The 21,844-nt window shown below is 44.8% G+C and overlaps 1 protein-coding gene across 3 annotated transcripts in view; it reads right to left on the reverse strand.

Moving 5' to 3' along the window:
* LOC100734820 (histone acetyltransferase p300) overlaps positions 1-13,064 on the reverse strand; it is a 74,426-nt gene extending 61,362 nt beyond the window's left edge. For 2 of the 3 annotated variants that reach the window (XM_063243760.1, XM_063243759.1), the window contains exon 1: positions 11,845-13,064. In XM_063243760.1, coding sequence (XP_063099830.1) covers positions 11,845-11,938 — 94 coding nt within the window. In that variant the 5' untranslated portion in view covers positions 11,939-13,064. The remainder of the gene's footprint in view (positions 1-11,844) is intronic. The other variant, XM_003470516.4, reaches the window with a different exon arrangement.
* Between the last annotated feature and the right edge of the window lie 8,780 nt (positions 13,065-21,844).

Genomic DNA, 21,844 nt, shown 5'->3' on the forward strand with positions numbered 1-21,844 from the left:
CTTGCTTACAAAAGCTTCAACCAATCATCATCAATAGGCTACTTTTATTAGTTAGTTTACTGACAAAGTTCCTTAAACCATTAATGATGCTAAAATACAAAGACTGACTAAAACATTTTCCCTATGAATATGTACATTCACTCCACCTGGAAAGGTAAAACATGATTGAAAGGTAGACTATAAAAGTTTAGCATAAGAATGGCTTGTCCAAGGGACCATGTATTAGAAATTAGACAATTTAAATAAAAACAAGTTTGGGTTAAACATATGGGAAATCAGTGCTGAGTCAAAATATCCTTTCATTATTACAGACAGATTCTGCAGATCATTCTTGGAGTCTTCTACATTGTTTGTGGTTCTCAAAGCAGAAATAATCATACAACCCTTTTAAAATACATCTGGCTCAACTTAGCCTTTTTTTTTTTTTTTTTAAATTGAGCTGGAGATTTAGCCCAGCGGTGTGAGCACCTGCCTGGCAAGCGCAAAGTCATGAGTTTGCTCCCTGATATCCCCTTGCCCCCCAAAAACAAGGCAATTCCATAATACAGGAGAATCTTGATAAATATCACCTGTCATAATAAAGTATATAAAAGCATAACCTTTATTTTTAAATATATATATATTTATGTCCCTTCAAGATAAAAATGGTGTTTTAATGAATGATACAATAATGATATTTTCTAAAGAAACATGATTTACAGAGAAAAAGCATAACCTATTAAAATCAGTGCCATTAGCAACCAAATCCCACAACACTACATTGTCTTGTGAGCATAAATTAGGAGAATAAAAAAATCCCTTTTTTACACTGAAGTAAGATGCAAACTTTAATGTTGGCTCAAAATCTAATTCTACACTGTATTAGTAACTATTCCCGTTACTTTTTTTTGGAAAACACACACACCGAATGAGTAGGTTCATTTTTCTACTTTTGGTCAAATCAACTCAGTCTTATTCCTAAACTATGTTTGGTAAAAATCTCATTATGAATTATCCTAAAACTAGTGGACACTCAAGTACCTGCCATTTCAGAGGGCAGAATCCATCCACTGCTTCTCTTCCGTGTTAAAATGCTTTTAGAAAGAATGAACACCTCAGATCTCACACTCTTCCTTTCACTAACCTAACCTGATGGTGAGGCCAAAGGATGAAGGGAGACAGAAAGGAAAGGGAACAAGAGAACCACCTATAGGAGTGCAGAGGGGTGAAATGGAGAGGAGCCAGAAGCACTAGAATGCAAGTTGAACAGAGAGCAGGATGAGAGCCTGCAGACAGCCTCTAGTCCAGTCTACATTAGGGATTTATAAAAACAACAAGAACAGAGTTGAAAGTCAAATCTACATAAAATTAGTAATTCTGGTAATGGTTTGGCAAACATTGAAACTACCAATCTCACAAAGATCTCTTGTTCTTATTGGTTTGGGGGCACTTCTACATTAAGATACTTCAAAGAGCATGAAATTTCAAAACACTACAGCTTTTTTTATTTTTTTTGACACAGTCTTGCAATGTTGCCCAGGCTCAATCTCCTAATCCTTCTGCCTCGGCCTCCCAAGTAACTGAGACTACAGATATCGCCACTGAGACCATTTTGCAAACTTTCAAAAGTGTATAATGTTTATTCTTTTTTGGTTTTTTGGTACCAAACTTATGACTTCGCGCTTGCCAGGCAGGCATATATGCCACTGAGCTAAACTCCCCAACTAAGAGTATATAATGTTAAAAACAAAACAAAACAAAACAAAAAAACCTTTCCTAACCTCTGCTCAAAACTTAATTATTGGGGCTGGGGATTGAGCTCAGCGGCATAAGTGCCTGCCTTGCAAGCAGGCAGTCGTGAGTTCGATCCCTGGTACCGATAAAAACAAAAACGACCAAAAAAAAAAACTTAATTGTTATAGTTTTTCTTTTCCTTTGTACTGGGAATCAAACTCCCAACCTCGGGGTTGCCAGACAGGTGCTTTGCCATTGAACTGTATCCCCAGCCCTTGTTAAAAATAGCATTTAAATTTTCTTCTATTAGAAGAACCAGAACACAAATCTTATTTTATTTTAGTCTTTTTGAGGCAAGGTCCCTCTATACAGTTCAGGCTAGCCTTGAGCTCACTTTGTAGCCTAGGCTGGTCTTGCACTTGCAGGATCCTCCTGCCTCAGCCTCCAGTCATTAGCCACTACACCCAGTTTAGAATATAAATTTTAAAACTCTTTTTGTCAGAGGGGTGTGGTGCCACACATCTGTAGTCCTAGCATTCAGGAGGCTGAGGCAGAACTGTTGTTATGAAGCCAATCTAAACTACATAGCAAGACCCTGTCTCAACAAAACAAAACAAAATGTTAAAACGTGTGGGCAGGGACAGGGCTCAGTGGACAGTGCCTGCCTGGCAATCATGAGGTCATGAGTTTGATTCCCAGAGCACTCCTCCACAAAAAAATAATTTAAAAAATATATATATGTGTGTGTGTGTGTGTGTGTGTGTGTGTGTGTGTGTGTGTGTAAAATCTGCCCATCAAGGAAAAGAAAGATAAACATTTTGAACTACATAATGTGAAGGAACATTAATAAAATTAAAGTGAAATACCCACATTTAAAAGGTGACTTCTAAAGCAATTGAAAAGACCTGAATCTTATCTAAATTTGGAGGGATGATCATCAGTTGATTACTCAGTATCAGCTCCTCATGCTGGCAGCTGCTGAATTTTAAATCCAGTAGATTCAATAGACAAAAGTACAAGTCAATTTCAAAATATGCATAGAGGAGGAGGCAGTCTCACAATGTTGCCTACGTTAACCCCAAAATTTTGAGCTCAGGGTCAGATGTAGTGGTACAGACCTGGATCCCAGCATGCATGAGACTGAGACAGGAGGACCCTTCAAGCTCAAGGTGAGTTTGGGCTACACAGTGAATTCAATGCCAGCCTGTACTACAGTTTCCAAAAAGAGAAGGAAGGAAAAGAGATTTTTGTCTGGCCTCAATTGATCCTTTCTGCCTCAGCTTCTAAGTAACTGGGATTACAGTTCCCAAACCCTACTCAAAATATGCACCCACTGTCCTAGAACAATGACATTAAAAGTTATACTTTGGGGCTGGAGATTTAGCTCAGCGGCATAAGCGCCTGCCTTGGAAGCAGGCAGTTGTGAGTTCGATCCCTGGTGCCGATAAAAAGGAAAAAGGCCAAAAATTAAAAAAAGAAGTTATACTTTGGGAAGAATAATTTGAAATTTACTGTTGTATTTATGTTTCAAAATTCAAACAAAGATGGGATTCTGTAACTGATCAAGAATGTAACCTGGGGTCCATTTCAAAATTTTACATTAAACATGACTCCCTTTTTATTAATTCACTGATCAGTAATGCTACTTAATGTAAAATCAGTAAGGCCAGGCATGGAGTCACATGCATGTAAGCCTAGCACTCAGATGGCTGCTTTGAGTTCAAGCTACATAGTGAGTCTCAAAAAAAAGAGGGGGGGATTTAGCTCAGCAGCATAAGCACCTGCCTTGCAAGCAGGCAGTCGTGAGTTTGATCCCCGGTACAGATAAAAAAGGACAAAGACAAAAAAAGACAAAAAAAAAGACAGGGAGAGAGACAGAGAAACAAAATACTTTAATTCCATCTTAAAAATCAACTCAATAACCTATTCTTTAAAGCTAACTTAACTATCACTGAACATTTCTTGACTGAGTAAACCTTGGGGCTAAACAGAGATTACTATTCCATCTCAAAAAAAGAGGCTCCTAAAAATTACATATTTGCAGTACTTTCTGCATTTATAACCACTAGCAAACAAAATATGGACCTTAAAATAAAAAGCTGACTTTGGGAGGAAAAAGTTGCCTTTGATAACTGCAATTTATCATAAATTTCCTAGAAATGATGAGCTCATTGCAAAAGAAGACTTTCCCATTCTGCCATTAGATACTCTTCTTGTTGGTTCTGTAAGGTCTCATCAGGGTTAGTCTTTCATGAACCACTCTCCTGCCCCTAAAATTCTACCCTGATGGGCCCTTTTCTCAACATTATTTCTGACTTCCCACAGTAGACCACAATCTTCTCTTCAATCTCCCTCCCATGAGCATACTCTCCTATCGAAGAGAACAATGGGCAACCCACATAAGAACCACTTATATTTGGTCCCCCTTGAAATAATCTTCCAACTTTTCCTACTTCTAAGAAAAAACAAGATATCTTCAGACCCAGCAACTCTATTCAAAGACATATTTTGCTCTGTGAAGGCACAACACCCAAAATCAACCCTGTCAGAAATTATTTCCATCTTGTCTCTATCAGAACGTAACTTGAGGAAATCTGTGTATCTGAGTACCAATCCACGCTAAAGACTGTGAGGAGAAGCCAATTTAACTAGTCAGGTGAGCTAGCGTGCACCTGCAAACCTAGTGTTTGGCAGGATAAGGAAGGAGCATCTGAGTTACAGTCCAACATGAAATATGTAAGACGGTTTTATTTAAAAAAAAAAAAAAACACCAACCCTGAGCTGGTCTGCGCATCCCAAATGCCTAACATTACATGGTAGCTGAAAGGAGATATGGGCACGCCAAATGCAAAGAATGACTACTCAATTCAGCAGAACCACAAAACTTGAGGACTCCAAAATTCTACACATCACCACTCCCTTGGCTACATCTATCTACCCCCTTGGCTGCAAACCCTGACACTTCTCTTCCAATATTCTCTAACTTAGTAAATCACCCCCTATGCAGCTCTCAAACTTTAAACTTGGGCATCATCCTCAATTCCATCCAGCAGCCTACATCAAACCAATCACCAGCTTCTGTCCACCACCCGTCTTCCCTCCAATCTTTCACCTCTTCCCGTTTGTGGAGTAAGCCCACTTGATATTCTTTCTCACTTCTCTTCCCGCCTGCTTTCCCTGCTGTCCCAAACCACTCCTAAGTTTAATCATCTGCTCCAGTTCTGCTCCAGCCATAAAGCAGCTGATATGGACAGTGCCTGCTCTCACCAGCGTCGCTGGCCCTGCACCACCAGCCCTCTCTGCAGTCCATCTCTATCATTCCAGTTGCGTAGGGCTCACAGGCTCCCTGAAAAGGTGATACCCTGGTTCCACACCTCCTCTTCCTGCCCTCACCAGGCTCACTCTTCTTACTCTATCTCCACCCAAGAGATCCCCCTTCCCCACGCTGCACAAGACTTGTTATCACACGAAACTTGTTAGTGCCAAACATCTCCCCTTCTGTATAATAAACTCCAGCACAGAAACAAAGAACTACAGATTACGACAGTGCTCTCTATATAGAAGATAAATGCCTGGCACAAAAAAATGTGTGCTCCACACAGGATAACTGCCCGCTTGTCAACTCTTCTAAACCAGCATTCTTCAAATTTAGGTTCAGCCAGGTGTAGTGGCACACTAGTCATCTCAGCCCTCAGGAGACTGAGGCAGGAGGATCACTACAAGTTTGAGGCCAGCTTGGGCTACACAGTGAGTTAAAGGCCAGCCTGTACTGCATGCATCATAGCAAGACCCTGTCTCCACAAAAAAAAAAAAAAAAAAGTCTCCCATGCCAGCTCAAATTTTCAATCTTGCTGCTTCAGCCTCTCAAGTAGCTAGGATCACAGGTGTGCACCACCACAACTAGCTTATTCCCATGTTCTTACAGTACTAAAAGTTTAATCTTTGGGGAGACAATGTAAAACTGCATTATGAAACCTGTACTACTCTTTCAACTTCGTGTACTTGCCTTTCTCTTTGTCCATTCTATGTATATACCCACTGTGAAAAAACAAACCTCCACTACTTTCCTTGCGGTGTATTCACCAGTGGGAAAAAAGTTAACACTTAGTGAGCACACTATGCAGCAGCAAGAACTGTACTAAGTATCTGGGTTCTTTTTTTTTTTTTTTTTTTTTTTTGAAACACAATCTCCCTACACAGTTCAGGCAGACACAGCAATTCTCCTGCCTCAGCTTCACTTATAGGCCTGTGCCATCATGCCCAGCCTTGTGCTGAACATTTTATAAAGAGACCTCATTTACTACTCACTATAACCCGTAAGGTGGGTATTATGAGTGAAAAAGTTGAGACACAGGTTAATTGGCCTCAGGCTCACAGATAACAAATGCAGATATGGGGTAATTTGATTTTTTTTTTTTTTTTGGAGACAGGGTCTATGCAGTTCAGGTTGGCCTTGAACTCACCTTGTAGCCCACATGGGTCTAACTCGAATGTACCACCACACCCAGCTATCCATTCTCTTAACCACTTACCTTTTTCACTTCTTTCTGAACAAAATTACTCTTAACTCCTAATTGCCCTTTCCATCATTTATTTTGAAAAGGACCTACATCTAAAGACAAATTATAGCTGGGTACGGGAACACACCTGTAATCCCAGCCACTTAGGAGGGGGCAAGAGGATCACTTTTTGAGTTTTAGTTCGAGGCCAGCCTGGCCTACCCAAAGTGAAGTTCAAGGCCAGCCTGAACTTTGGTGAAAACTTGTCTCAAAAAGACAATCAATAAATAAAGACAAATTATATCCTAAATGCTAAAAGAAGCATAATACCTCAATATATGTGGTGCCAGGCATGATGGCACACACCTATCTCAGCACTCAGGAGGCTGAGGCAGGAGGACTGTTGCCAGTTCAAGACAAGCCTCAAGTGAGCTCAGATAGTGAGACTGTCTCAAAAAAGACCAAAAAGCAAAATGAAACAAAAAATCTGCAAAATTCAGTATCTTAAGAATTTTATATTTAGGGCTGGGGATTTAGCTCAGTGGCATAAGTGCCTGCCTTGCAAGCAGGCAGTCGCGAGTTCGATCCCTGGTACCGATAAAAAACGAAAAAGACCAAAAAAAAAAGAATTTTACGTTTAGTAAAATTTTAAATGTAAAATTTCTCTCATTAATTTTGCTAGTGTTTGACACATTAAAAAAATTCAACTTCAGAAATAAGGAAACTAAAATCTGGACAAACACAAAAGTCGTCTTACTCTTCCACTAATTGCTGGGTGTATGAATTGGCATAACAGATCCTGAATTGTTTGGGTAAATACACCAGGAAGGATTTTACACCCCCACTTGTATCTGCAACATTCTTCCTACTCTTTTCCTCTTTCCCATTTAACTACTTCGTGTCTCTAGAGGCACCACTAAAGCATTAGTTTTCAACTGTCACGATTTTTCTTTTTATGGAGCAGACTTGGAAGAGGTAGAAAACCAAAGTAAAAAAATGCCGCAAGGCAATCAAGGAGGGAACCTCCACCCCATCTTCTACTCAACACATCAACAGGTTTTCTAACTAGCAACAAAAGATGAGTTCCTGCTGGGAAAGGGCACCCAAACTTACACCCTAGGGAAACCTCACTGGCAGCCTTCTTGTGGTCCTTTCAATGGATGTGTGAGGCCCTGAGAATAAGGACTTGCCAGAGAAATTGGGGCACTTGGCAAAATGTTCCGCTCGCGGGGGGGGGGGGGGGTGGGGGGGGGTGGGGGGTGGGTTGGCGTAGTCCCAGCTACACTAGGGAGGCTGAGGTGGGAGGATCCCTTGAGTCCAGGAGTTCTGGGCTGCAGTGCGCTATGCCAATTGGGTGTCCGCACTAGGTTCGGCATCAATATGGTGACCTCCCGGGAGCGGGGGACCACCAGGTTGCCTAAGGAGGAGTGAATCGGCCCAGATCGGAAACAGAGCAGGTCAAAACTCCCACGCTGATCAGTAGTGGGATCACGCCTGTGAACAGCCACTGAACTCCAGCCTGTGTAATATAGTGAGACCCTGTCTCTTAAAAAAAAAAAATGTTCTGCTAATGTTCTACAGTCAGGAAAGCCTCACTAGACCAAGAAGTCATATCTTGAAGATTCTAGATGCAGAACTGTAAATACTCACACCTAAAATTAAGATTAAAGCACACGAAGAACTGAAGAGCAAGATGGCCTTCATTAAAACGTTCTGATTAGGGGCTGAGGATTTAGCTCAGCAGCATAAGCACCTGCCTTGCAAGCAGGTGGTCGTGAGTTCGATCCCCTGTACCAATAAAGAATGTTCTGATTAGAGTGGTAAGTCACTAACATGCAATTTTGAGAAAGTAAAACTGGCATTTTCACAATCCCTACTTCTCTAATGTGTGCATTAATCTAGTGGTCAAAATGCAGGTATACTTTACATACCATATGCCCTGTGCCACTAAAATGCAGGAGAGGAAGGGCACGCATAAAGCCAAGCCACTCCTGACATACACAGCAGGGCCACAGAAGACTCTTCACCCTACTTGATTTATGTCAGATCATAAACTGTCCTGCACAGAATCTGTTTCCAGAATCTGTTAAGTGTACACAGCATTAAAGTGTGTTTTATCCTCTCTGTCGTTCTGAGGACTGAACACAGGGCATTTAATAAAGTTGGTACAATACCACCAAACTGCCTAAGTTTTAATTTGTTTCACATTAAATACCTGAGTTTAAAAAAAAAAAAAATTTGTGATGCTCCTGCCTCAACCTCCTGGAAGGTTAGGATTACAGGTGTGAGCCGCCACAGCCAGTTTAATTTTAAATTCTTACAGTGACAGAACATGTTCCCTGAACAATGAAGGCAACAGACCCTCATCTATTATATACTGGAAATAGATTCAAGAAATATTTCTAGAACTTATCTGATACTAACTTTTCTGGGACAATTTTTTTAAAAATTACAAATAGCTTTTTTATGCCCAGGTGTGGTAGCACATGCCTATGATTCCAGCACTTGCCCATAATCCCAGCACTCAGGAGGTTCCCCAGGAGTCTGAGGCCAGCTTGGGCTACACACAGAGTTCAAGGCCAGCATAAACCACAAAGCAAGATTCTGTCTCAAAAAAAGTCACTGTCAGACAAGGTACCTCACACCCCTAACTCTGGAACTCAGGAATCTGAGGCAAGAAAATCACCTTGAGTTTAAAGCCAGCCTGGACTACAATGAGTTCATTACATAGTGAGCTGTGTCAAAAAACCTAAATAAAGGGCTGGGGATTTAGCTCAGTGGCATAAGCACCTGCCTTGCATGCAGGTGGTCATGAGTTCCATCCCTGGTTGGGGGGGGGGGGGAGAGTGCTAAATAAGTCACTTTCATATTCTATCAGTGCCCAATCTTAAAAAAAAATCTCAAAATTAGCCAGGTGTGGTGGCACTCACCTGTAATCCCAGCACTATGGAGGCTAAAGCAAAATCAGAGAGTTAAGGCCAGCATGGGCTATACAGTGAGTTCAAGGCCAGTATGAAGTACACAGTGAGGTTCTCTCAAAACAAACAAACAAAAAAAAAAAAAAACCTTGAAAGATGCAACTTAAATACTATTTTGTAATGCTTTAGAATCTAACCACCAGATTCCAGTTTTCTTTCCTATAAAGATAACACACTCCAACTCCCTAGGTAGGTGTACTTACACTATAAAATTTGTACACCAAAATCACTTTTTAAAAAAAAGTTTCTGGGGTTGCCAGGCACCTGCCTGTAACATCAGCACTTAAACCCAGCACTTTTGAGGCGGGAAAATCAACTCTAGTTCAAGGTAAGCGCAAACTGCATAGTGAGACCTTGCCTCCAAAAATAAAAAGTTTAGAATTTCTGGCTCATTTTAACTAGTTATAGATTAAAAAAACCAAAATCAAGTACCAAGGAACAACTTCCTTTTACATTTATAAAACATCTAAATGATGTCAAAAATCGAAATGTAGAATTATAAATTTGAAGCTTTAAAGTTTTAGAAGTGAAGTGTATCAATTAAAAGTTGCCTGCAAACTTAACATTACACACCGCAGGATGCAAAAACATCAAATAGAAATGATGCCCAATGAAATTCATAGGGTAAAAAAACTTTTAAGACTGGTTCAATTAAAACTTGTACACTGAAGAATTCCTGGAGCAGAACTCAATGAAAGGAGTGGAAAAAATTAATTCCCACTACAAATTTTTGAAGCAATACTAACTAACATACTCAGTATTAATCATAATCCCACTGTTAAAGGTTTTTTGTTGTTGTTGTTTACATTTATGGCTGGTAATTGAAATACCTTTGAAGGTATTTCAAGGAGCAAAAGGTTTTGATTATTAACCAGGTGAAATACTACCTAAATGAGTTAGCCAAAGTTATACAATGTAGCTGAGAGCACAGATCAGATGGAAAAGGCAGTGGGTGCACCTAAAGACTAAGCCGCTCAAATAGGGCTCATCAATAAAGAATATGAAGTTTGCCTTATCATATTTGAACTTATTAACTCAAACTAAAAATTCATTATCATGTTAGATAAAAACTCAAGAAACATCACAAAAATCTACAGAAGAATGTGTGTCTAAATATGAGAAGCTGAATAACACTATAGTAAGTGCAAAGGAATACAGGAAAATGTTTAGGAATTTTAAAGAATAGAATTCCTGAAGCCTACAGAAACTTCAAGCATAAACACGGATTAAAGTTCACGCACAGTCAATGTAGTTAGGTAGTTAGGTGTAAAAACACTACAATATTCCTTCTCAGTTTCTGCTGGTTAGCTAACTCTTGATTCCCTACACACATCCACTTTACAAAAGCAAAGAATTGAAAGCATTTGTCATATCCTCCTGTTTTCACCCTCTGAGATGAAGTTTACTTAGAAACATGCTCTAGAAGTTCTCCACCAAGTTAAAGGGTACGGTTAACTCCATTATGCACTCTCCCTGGCAGATGGAGAGATGACGTTGAGGCAGTTCTCAGGGAGTTAAAGAGATGCTCATAGTACAAGAGGAACATCTTGTGGACTGTCAGATGGCCAGCCATTCTTCCTCCTCATTACCCTGGCATCGCAAACAACTAAGACAGCACAAGAGAATGCCGGTGGCCATCAGGACACCACTATTAAACCAACAGCAAGAAGGGAAAGAGAAGGGATGATGGAAGAGGTCTCTCTCAATTTCTCCTAACAAAGGGGCTGTGCACAACTGAGTGAAGAAAAGAATCCCAAGAGCTATGAAACAGAAATCTTGAACTCAAAATATGATCGAAAACTAAGGGGACAAAAACAAGCACAAACACACACTTTCTAAACTTTTGAACAATCATTTCAATGTTTCTCTCAACTTCTAATTTTGATTTCCAGGTACACAATTTTAAAAAAAAAAAAAAAACCATTTTTCTTCACTCTTAAATAAGGAGTAAGCTGCACAGAAAATGTCCCTTCTCCTAAATCCAGAGTTTCAGACATTTGGGTCTTACACCAAATAACTGAGAAATGTGAAATGAACTGCGCTCCATATTGATTCTTAAAGCAAATACAGGGTGGGGGGGCTTGGCTAAAAGCTGTAGGTAGGATAAAATAATTCTGCAAATTTCACATCAAACCTGAAATCCTGACTCTGATAACCATAATTTTTTAAAATTTTTTTTTACATTACATTCCTCAGCAGAGAATCTTTGGCAAAGTACAGAAAATCTCGAAAAGGAAAAGTGGGAAAGTAAAGAGCAATGGAGGAGAAAAGATTCAAAATCCATCCACCAACGACGACCAAAAAAAATTTTAAACTAAAATTGCATAAAAACCCTTGCACACAAATGCACTGGCATTTCTCAAATCACACGGCATGGAAGCAACAATAAAGGCCGTTTCCATCCAGCAGGCACTTCCGAGCTCTAATTCCAGAACACACATCGACATGACATAGTGTTGCAACAAATGTATCGGGGCAAAGAAAATGGTTGGGCCACTGGACGCTTTCGTCCAGCTCATTCAAACACCTTTAAAATTAACTACTGCAAAAAGAGCTAAGGAGAGAAAAAGAACGAAAAAAACCCCGTAAGAATAAAGGTGCAACGAGCAGAAAAGCTCCGAGGGTGCGGGCAAGGCCGAGTCTCCCATACTAACCTGTGCCATCGCTGGCCGACGCCGAGAGGGCCGGAGACGAGAGTTTAGGCCGCTTGGCTGAAGGCGGCCCCGGTTCCACCACATTCTCGGCCATTTTTAATTCTTTCGGAGATACAGGCGAGGAAAGCGAATATTCTCAGGAAATCTCTTCTTCGGCTCGGGGCCCCCGCCCCGATCCCCGGGGTGGGCTGGGGGGGTTCGGCCGACCCCGAGGGGGGGTGGGGAAGTTCCTTTTTCTCTTCACCGGGTCGCAGCGGCCGGAGAAGGGATGCGGACCCGATCGGAAAAGGTTGGGGCAAGTGCGAGGGGCCGGGCCCGAGCCAGGCCCGGAGGAGGACACAGCGACACCGACTCGCCAAGCGCGTCCGCCGCGGCGAATTCCCGAGGACTCGCGGCTCTAGAGACGCCGTCCCCAGCCCGCCACGGCCGGCCCCTGCCCAGCCGAGGTCTCTCGGAGCTCCGCCGCCGCCATCAGCCTCTTCCTCCTCGGCGCTGTCCTCCTCCTCCTCATCGCCACAAGGAGGCGGGGGCGAAAAGGGGGAGAGGAGGCGGCGACGAGAGACTCACCTCCTCCCGGTACCCCCTCCCGGGCCTGCGCCCCCACCCTCCGCGCACCGCACCGCACCGCGCCGCCGCCGCCGCACCGGCCCTAATGGCCGCGCACAGCTCACCGGAGCCGAGAGGAAGGCGGGCGCCGCCGCCGCCTCACATCGCGCGGCGGCCAGCAGAGGCGCGGCAAGAGCGCCGGGCGCTGAGCTCGGCGGACCGAAGGGCCGAGCAGTGCTGACGCCGAGCCCACCGACGAGGCCTCGCTCGGGAGGCAGCGCAGGCAGCCTTAGCCCTCTTCTCCCGCGGAAAATTAATCAACAGGGCCGCGGCTCGGGCCCCCACCCTGGCGGCCGGGTGCCGGGATTGCCCGCCCCCCGAGGCTCGGCTCCGGGACGCCCTGGGCGCGGGCGAAGGCGCCGCGGGGCGCGGGGTTATGTAATGGTCTCCCCTAGGCGTCGACGTCGGTCGGGCTCCCGGGCCGCGGTGGGGGTGTGTGCGGGCGGCGGGCGGGGGCTGGGGGTCGCCTCGGCCCGTGCGCCCCGGGCCCCCGGCCACTGTCTTGGCCTCGGCCGCCGCACTCCGGCCCGGCTCCTCGCCGCACTCCCTGGCTCCCGCAGTTCGCACTCTGCCCGGCGTCCCGTCTGCCCACTCTCGCCCGCTCCCTCTCGCCCTCTCTCTCGCTCCCCCCCAGCCTAGCACACAAACAAGATGGCGGCTGTTGTTTCTTCCCTCTGCCGAACCCTCCTTACAGGCTAGCGGTAGCGACGGCGGCCGGAAATGAGCCAAGGGGGGGTGAAAAGGGGGAGGGGCCGGGCCTCTGGGGGAGGGGCGGGGCGGGGCCTCACGCGAGCAGCTCACACAATGGGGGAAGCGGAGTCGGGGGCGGGGCCGTTTCCCATCACGGGATCCGCCCAAGGCCCCAACGCGGTTGGCGCTTCCGCAAACTCCCGGCGTCACTCGGTGGCTCCCTTTAAAGGGGAGGTTTTGCGGCGGGGGGTCGGGGGACGGACTCGGAACCTATTTTCAGTCGGTAGACTGTTACGGGAGGTGGGGGAGTGCTTGGGCTGGGTCTCGGCGCTGGAGACCGGTGGGAGCGAAGTGACAGAGCCCGGGCGCTGTCTCGGGAAGGCGCCAAGTCACGGCGCAGGTGGCCGAGCTGAAGCGCCCATAGGCGGCCCCGAGCCCGGGCTTGCCGGCGGCCGATCACTCCGAACCCCACTGGACCACTGGGCAGAGATTGCGCGCTGCCCGTGGTCTCGGGATGGAGACCCAGCGCATCTTTACCCTCCTGGAGGGAGCGGCTCTCGTCCCAGAGTCACTCTCATTACCAGTTGTGTGCATTTGCTCCGGTTTCTTTGGTCAACAAGCCCGAATATTACTTTCATAATTAGAAAAATCGCAGCAGGGAGATGTTTTAGGGCCAAACCCAAATCCATTCCTTGCCCACTGAGTGCCCGCATTGCCTCTAATTGTTTTTCTGAGTATGCCTGGTACCGGAAGACTAGTCAGGGTATTTTCACCCTAAAAGATCACTCTAGGTAGTACTTAAGCACTAATATAAATAAGGGGAAAGGGCCAAGGTAATGTAAAACATGAAAAACCAAAAATGCACCAGTGCAAGGGGGAATGATTAAAGATGCCATATCGGGTCAGGCACGACAGCTTCAGAGCAGAGTGTGGTCTCTCTCACACTAGCCGTGGATCTGTTGGTGCTGGACAAGACTGAAACTGACCTTCACGCAACCCCACAAAGCATCATGGAGATGCTTAAAACTTCAGGAGGCTGAACAGGAGGATTGCCAAGTCTGAGACGCGCCTGAACTCCATAGTAAAACTCGTTTTCTCCCGTTTCCTTTCTGGGCTTGCTGTTTTGTTTTTTGAGATCGGATTTCATTGTGTAGTTCAGGCTGGCCTTAAACTCACTGGGTAGCCCAGGCTGGTCTGTTGGGTGGGTGGGTGCTCTTCAGGTTCCTACATGAAGGGTGAGCGTGAATAACTTTAGAACCTAGGCAAGAAGGACCTCTGAAGCACTCAGGTTGTTCCGAAGGTGCACTGTGTCTTGTGATGTCCTAGCCCTGTCGCCCAAACTGCAGCAGAAAAGCAGACACATTGGGGACAGTGGCTCTTTATCCTGAAGCTGTCACAGGACTGATTCCTGTGTAGGGGGTGAGGATACGTGGGTCTTCAGTAATGAGTGAGTTTTTTTTTAATGATATAGAGACCCTCAGCCAGGGATTTAGCTCAGCAACATAAGCACCTGCCTTGCAAGCACGCAGTCCTGAGTTCGATTCCTCATACAAAAAAAAAAAAAAAAAAAGGCTCCTAATTCCAACATGTTCAAAAAAAACTTCAGTATCTTGGGTTGAGGATTTAGCTCAGCAGCATAAGCACCTGCCTGGCAAGTGCAAAGTTATGAGTTTAATCCCCAGTACCAAAAATAACAACAAAATAAGAATTCCCATTAAAGACCCTCATTCCTGGTAAGGAGAATGAAAGGAATGAAACTTGGGAGTTTGGCAGTAATCTCCTTGCAAGAGTTTGCTCACCCAGTTTTCCAAGCACTTTCTTTGGCTTTTATTTATTTATTTATTTTATTTTTTTCTTTTTTCTCTTTTTATCAGTACCGGGGATCAAACTCATGACCGCCTGCTTGCAAGGCAGGTGCTTATGCTGCTGAGCTAAATCCCCAGTCCCAACACTTTCTGACTTTCAAAAAAGATTTGTACAGTGATTCCAGTTTGTGTCTAAGCAGTGTTTAAGTAACACCCTCTTTCCCCAACCCAGTGAAAATATTGTGAAGCTGAGCATGGTGGTGCATTCCTGTAATCCCAGCACTTGGAAGGCTGAGGCAGGAGGGTTACCTGGAGTTCAAGGCCAACCTGGGCTATGTAGTGAGACTTTGTCTCAAATCAACCAGTCAAACCACAAAGTATATTGTGAAGCTAGATTTAAGAAGAACACATAGGGGGCTGGGGATTTAGCTCAGCGGCATAAGCGCCTGCCTTGAAAGCAGGCAGTCGTGAGTTCGATCCCCGATACCGATAAAAAAGGAAAAAGACAAAAAAAAAAAAAAAAAAAAAAAGACACATAAAAATACCATGAGAAAATTCAGTGAGAATCAGAGGCCACCAACTTGCCCATGTAATAGGGAACTCATATGTTTGGTGTTCCTTGCTGGGTTTGAAGCCCCTGACCCTTTACCTAAGATGCTTGGCTGAAAAGAACTGTGATAGAAGTGGCTGAGCGCATATGGATAACATAAGGGAAACGAGGTGACATTTTTTTCCCTTGGTTTTTTGTTTTGTTTTGTTTTTGTCTTTTTCCTTTTTATCAGTGCCGGGGATCGAACTCACGACTGCCTGCTTGCAAGGCAGGTGCTTATGCCACTGAGCTAAACCTCCAGCCCCTCCTTGGTTTTCTTAAGACAGGTCTCACTGTGCAGGTCAAGCTGGATTGAACTCACTGTGTAGCTCAGGCTGACCTCAAACTCGTAGTGATCCTACTGCTTCAGCCTCCTGAGTGCTGGGATAACAGGCATGTGCCACCATGCCCAGCATGGGATTTAGTAAGCCTTTTCACATTGACTCACCAGACTGGATCATATTTCACCTTTAGGTGAAAGATGAAAATTTAATCCTGGGGGGGCCATGTGCAGATTAAAGGTAAATCCATACAGAAGTTGTGTCCTGGAAGCTGTGGACTCAGGAGATGGCAGAAATGACAGGGAAGACTAGAGCACTGAGTTGAGACAGGATGGAGTTGGAGTTTGGCTCTGCGGTTGAGTAATAGACTCATCATCTGTAGAGTGAGTTTCATTATTAGATAAACTTTATTGCAAGCCTGGGTGTAACTCAGTGATGCAATGTATGTTTGGCATCCCCAGCCTGGGATGAGGGGTGCAGGGATCCCATGGCCCCGTCCTGACCAGAGACCCTTCTAAACCCCTCCTGTAGCACAGTGGCACTCATATCTTTATCAGCCCTGCTTTTTTTGAGACAGACAGACAGACTGATTGGGTGCTGCTGCTATGTAGCCCAGGCTGACCTTGAACTCGCTGTGATCCTCCTGCCTCAGCCTCCCAATGCTGGGATTACAGGCATGAGCTACTATGACCAGCTAGCCCTGCTGTTGATATTGAGTCATATCATTATTCAGTCCTGTTGACTCCTTGCATGTCCCCAAGCCTCGTCCTTTACGACAGACATCCTTGCCAGGTAGCCCAAACTCTCAACCTTGAAGTCTCTGAGCTTCCTGAGAAACATACTCATTCATGAATAATGGAGGGGCTGGCACATGGTGAGAACTCTGTGCAGTTTCGGCCCCTAGCCTTTGGCTCTGAAATAAAAAGGAGTGTATCATTTAAAAGGTCAAGAGATGAAGATGCAGCTGAGGCCAGGTGTCACTGTCACTGTGCCCAGTGCTGGCTTTTCCAGACATGAGGTTCCTGCAGCTCCCCCTAAGCCACTCTGTCCTCACCTTGACACCCCATGACTGACTCAGCTTCCCAGGAGAAGAGAGGCATGGGTAGTCGCTCAAGAGGAGACATCTAGGTGTGGTGGTGCACGTCTGTGATCCCAGCACCCAAAGAGGCTGAAGCAGAAGCATTGCTGCACGTGAGATGCTTTCTTTAAAAAAAAAAAAAAAATCAAAAGAAAAGAGGGCTGAAAACATGCCTCTGTGTGAAGACCTTGATTCAACCCCAGCACCACGAAAGGAAGAAAAATAAAGGAGGTCCCAGAATTTACAGGGCACATTCTATAAGTGCACAGTGTGTCCATTTTTCCTTCCACTCAGGCCATGAGCTAAGGAACCCGAGAACCTGTCTGCAGGTGTGTTCAGTGCTAATAAAATAGGGTTTGTGATTCCGTGCAGTTCTGGCGCCCAGGTTAGCAGAGCAGGGCACAAGCACCAGACCCCGGGGCCGAGGGGCTGAGCTCCCTGGAAAGCAGTGACAGTGGGAACTCAGTGATGCCCAGGACCACAAGCTCCAAAATGGCTCAGGTGGGACCTGGGTGTCTATTTTACCTTACTATATTTTTAAAATTTTTTCAGCAATTAAATGGTAAATTATATGTAATCACTGCAGTACAATAAAAAAATCAAGCAACAAAAGGGCCGTAAGGATGCTGGGACGGTCACGGAGTGCACGTGAATGACCATAGCTCGATGGCCATGAAAGCTTGAAAAGCAGACATGAGAATAGCACATGTTGGGGATCTTTATTTTTATAAATGTACTTTTTCATAAAAATAGATTTGAAACCAAAGATTATACACCAAAATGTATTTTTCAATGTTCTTGTTTGTTCTTTTCAAGACAGGGTTTCACTATGCAGTTCAGGCCAGCATTGAAAACTGGCCCCGAACTCACAGTGATCTCCTGCTTCAGCATCCTGAGTGCTGAAATTACTCATGCACGCACACACACCCCCCAGCTCCAACTTTTTTTTTTTTAAATACAGGGTCTAGCTATGCTGTTTAGGCTGTCCTCAAAATTGAGGTGATCCTCCTGCCTCAGCCTCCCAAGTGCTGGGACTACAGGTGTGTGCCACCAAGCCCAGTTTATTTTTTCATTAGTATAAGGTCACCACACATAATGATCACAGTCCTTGTGAGGAGGTGGTACCTGCACATAACATACCTTAATTCTTTTTTCATTCCCTTTCTCTTCTCTCCTTGCCCCCCAGCTCTTGGTCACCTTCCCCTTTTACAAAAGATCTAGCTCTGTATTTTCTATTATCTTTCTCTTATTTTCCTCCTTCCTTGTATTTTGGGTTTCTCATATAAATAAACCACGCTGTATTCATGCTTGTGTATCTGATTTATTTCACTTAACACTGATTCAAAGTGTATCCAAATGGCTCGTTTATCCTTCTTTATGGTTCAGTACTGTTCCATTGTGTGTGGTATTAATTTTCTTTATTATTCATCTGTTGTTTGATATATAAATCACTTCCAAGATTTACCTATTGAGTTGTGCTGTTATAAACATAGGTGTGCATGGATCACTGTAATGTGAGATGTTTTGACTCTTTTGGGAAGAAACCGAGAAGGAGGATACCTGCAGCAGATGAGATTTCTAGTTCTCTGAGGACTCGCCATTCTGACTCACTCAATGGTTGTCTGAGTTTACTTTCCCACGAAAATATTCAAAGGTTTCTTTTCCCCCTGCAATCTCTCCAGCCATTGTTATTACTTGATTTCTTGATGTAAAATGGAATTTGTTGTTTAATTTGCGTTTCTTTACTGGCCAGAGATGTTAAACATTTTCTCATCCACCTAGTACCCATCTGTTCTTCTGAGAACTCTCTGCCCATTTCAGTCATCCATGTCTTGATTGTCTACTTTTCTTGGAGTTCTTTCTATATTCTGGATGTTGGGCCTCTCTCTGAGGCATGGCTGGCAAAAACAGTTTCCCATTCTGCGTCTCTTTACTCTGTTGGTTGTTTCCTTTGCTGTGCAGAAGCTTTTTATGATCCCATTTGTTGATTCTCGATGTTATTTCTTGTGCCACTGTGGTTCTGTCCAGAAAATCTTTGCCCCTATCTCTGTGTCTTCAAGAGTTTTACCTGTTTTTGCAGGAGCAGATTGTTTCTGTTTGAACATTCAGATCTTTGATTCATTTTCATTGACGATGCAGCAAACTGTTGACAATGTTAGAGCAAGAGAAGTATTGTAGGGAACTAGCATGGTGTATTATAAAGGTGACAGTGTTCAGTGTTTCAGCTATTGCTGTTGCTTTTAGGATAAGGTGCAGAAAATGGTTCCTGTCAAACAAGCACGAAGGTGCACACTGCTAATTCCAGCCCGCGGGAGGCAGAGGGAGGAGGATTGTGAGTTTGAGGCCAGCCTGGGCTACGTAGGGAATTTAAAGCCTCCCTGGGCTAACTCGTCCTGTCTCAAAAGATGAAAAAGAAGCCAGATATGGTGGCACACACCTGTTATTCCTGCACTCAAGAGGCTGAGGCAGGAGGATCACTGCATGTTCGAGGCCAGACTGAGCTACATAGTGAGTTCAAGCCCCAACTGACCTACACAGTGAGATTAGGTCTTGAAACAATAAACAAAACAAACAGAACCTAAGATTCATCTTATTCCAGAAAGAATGGCTATTATCAAGGCCTCAAAAAACAACACACACACACACATACACACACACCACATACAAGATTTTGGAGAAAAAAGAAGCCTTCTATATTTTTAGGAGTGTAAACTAGCAACACCACTATGAAAATCAGTGTGGAGGGGGCTGGGGATTTGGCTCAGTGGCATAAGCACCTCTCTTGCAAGCAGGCAGTCGTGAGTTCGATCCCCGGTACCGATAAAAAGGAAAAAGACAAAAAAAAAAAACAATCAGTGTGGAGATTTCTCAAAAGACTTCATTTTTATTTTTAAATTGCATTCAACCAAGCTGTACTCCTTCTAAGCAGCTTCCTGAAAGAGTTACAGATGCATATTACAGTGATCTATGCATGCCTATGTACAGCAGCACAAGTTAAATCTTTGAAGCGGCCTGTATATTCATGAACAGGTGAATGGTTTAAGAAAGTTTGGTATTTACACCCAACAGAGTACTACTCAGCCATAAAGAAGCATAAATTTGAGTCATTTGCAGGAAAATTGGTGCACCTTGAGATCGTAGGCTTTATCAGACACACACACTTAAAAATTTATATAAGAAATCCATAGTATGGGGCTGAGGATACAGCTCAGAGGCATAAGTGCCTGCCTGGCAAATGCAAGGTCCTGAGTTCAATTACTGGTACAAATAAAAAAAAAAAAAAAAAAAAAAAAAAAAAAAAAAAAAAAAAGAAACTCATAGTATGAATAATTTGAGCAAACAGAAGGTAGAAGACTAGAAATAGGGATGTAGACTTTTTTTTTTTTCCTTTGGGACCAAGGATCAAACTCACAACCTAGTGTTTGCCAGGCAGGCGCTTATGCTGCTGAGCTAAATCCCGTTCCCAGGGAGGTAGACATTTTGGAGGTGGGAAAAGGAGCTGGGGAGTGAGGGAGAAGAGGAGAAGGGAAGTGAAACGGATGAAGAGGTGATATGTATACGCACCAATTCCCAAGATGGCTGAGTTCGTTACGTGCCACAAACATGTACAGGACAGAGAAGTCATGTAGGGAAAGGAGACTCAGGCCCCTGACACACACCACCACCACCCCCGCCAGACTCCCCAATCCTCCAGACGCCTCTGCTTGGCATTGCACCCTGTATGCCAGCTGCCCCATTCTTGTCCTTTCCTTGTCACAGCAAGAAAGGGGACAGTGTCACCCACTGCTCTCCCAGCATGGATCCATAAGAGGGACTGGACTCAAACTCCTTGGATAAGGGGGACAAAATGGCCCTGTGACTGTAGCCTCATAGGCCCTGGAAGACACACAGCCTACACTGTGGCCCCGGCACCTACTGGCACCTTAGGTATTTGGGCCATATCTTCATAGTTACCAGAAGCAACTGTTTATGTTCATTGCCCACCTGGAACCAGAGCTCTAAAGCCAGCAAAGCCCCCCTCGCGGGCCCCCACGCGCAGGCTGAAGGAAGGACTGAGCTCAGGTCTCCATGTCACATCCAGGTGGTCTTTTCCTGAGTGACTGCCACTTCCCTAGGGCAGGGGGCAGGCCCGGGCTTCCCAAGACCTAGCAGCTAGCGTGGGTACTGGCACAGGGTTCCTGGCCAGAGCGCTGCAGGAACGAAGGAATGACTGGGAAGGGGAAGTTCTGTATTTAAGCAGGTATCACAAGAGCTGCGCTTGGTGATGCACACCTGTAATCCCAGGACTCTGGGAGGCTGAGGCAGGAGGATTGGAAATTCAACCCCAGCCAGGCAACTTGGCAAGTTAGTGAGATCCTGTCTCAAAATCTAAAAGAGCTAAAAGTGTAGTGGGCTGAAGGCCCTGGATTGTATCTGAGCACTGGGGGTGGGAGGGGAAGCACATGAGCATCTTTTGTGTAAAATTAGAACACAGATGGTCTTACTGTTTTTGGTTTGTAGTTATTTAGTTTGTTTGAGACAGGGTCTCACTATCTAGCCCAGGGTGGCCTCAAACTCACAGCAATCTTCCTGCCTCAGCCTTCCAAGTGCTGGAATTAGCAGCATGCAGCACTCACACTGAGCTCGTCTTCCACAGTGTTAGACCTGGTGTTGCACCATCGGGACTGGAGTGGGCACGCAGAGCCTCAGGCAGGCACGGAACCTTCAAACTCTGCTCCACGAAGCATCTTCTCTGTGCCTAACCTGTTCCAGGCACCTGGAGGTGGCCAATCCGCTGGAAGTGCAGACCAAGAGGTGGGGGCCCCTTGAGGCAAACAGGTGGGGCTGATCCATTAGTGGAAGGGTGTCATGGTCCCCCAGAGGTGGTATGTGCACTGCGGCCTGGTGCAGGAGGTCAGAGCGGAGCCCTGGTCCTGCTCTCCTCCCCACATCCAGGCGAGACATTTCCACA

The sequence above is a fragment of the Cavia porcellus genome, unplaced genomic scaffold (assembly GCF_034190915.1).
Source record: "Cavia porcellus strain 051 isolate PalLab524CR breed Dunkin Hartley unplaced genomic scaffold, mCavPor4.1 scaffold_40, whole genome shotgun sequence".
NCBI classification, from domain to species: domain Eukaryota; kingdom Metazoa; phylum Chordata; class Mammalia; order Rodentia; family Caviidae; genus Cavia; species Cavia porcellus.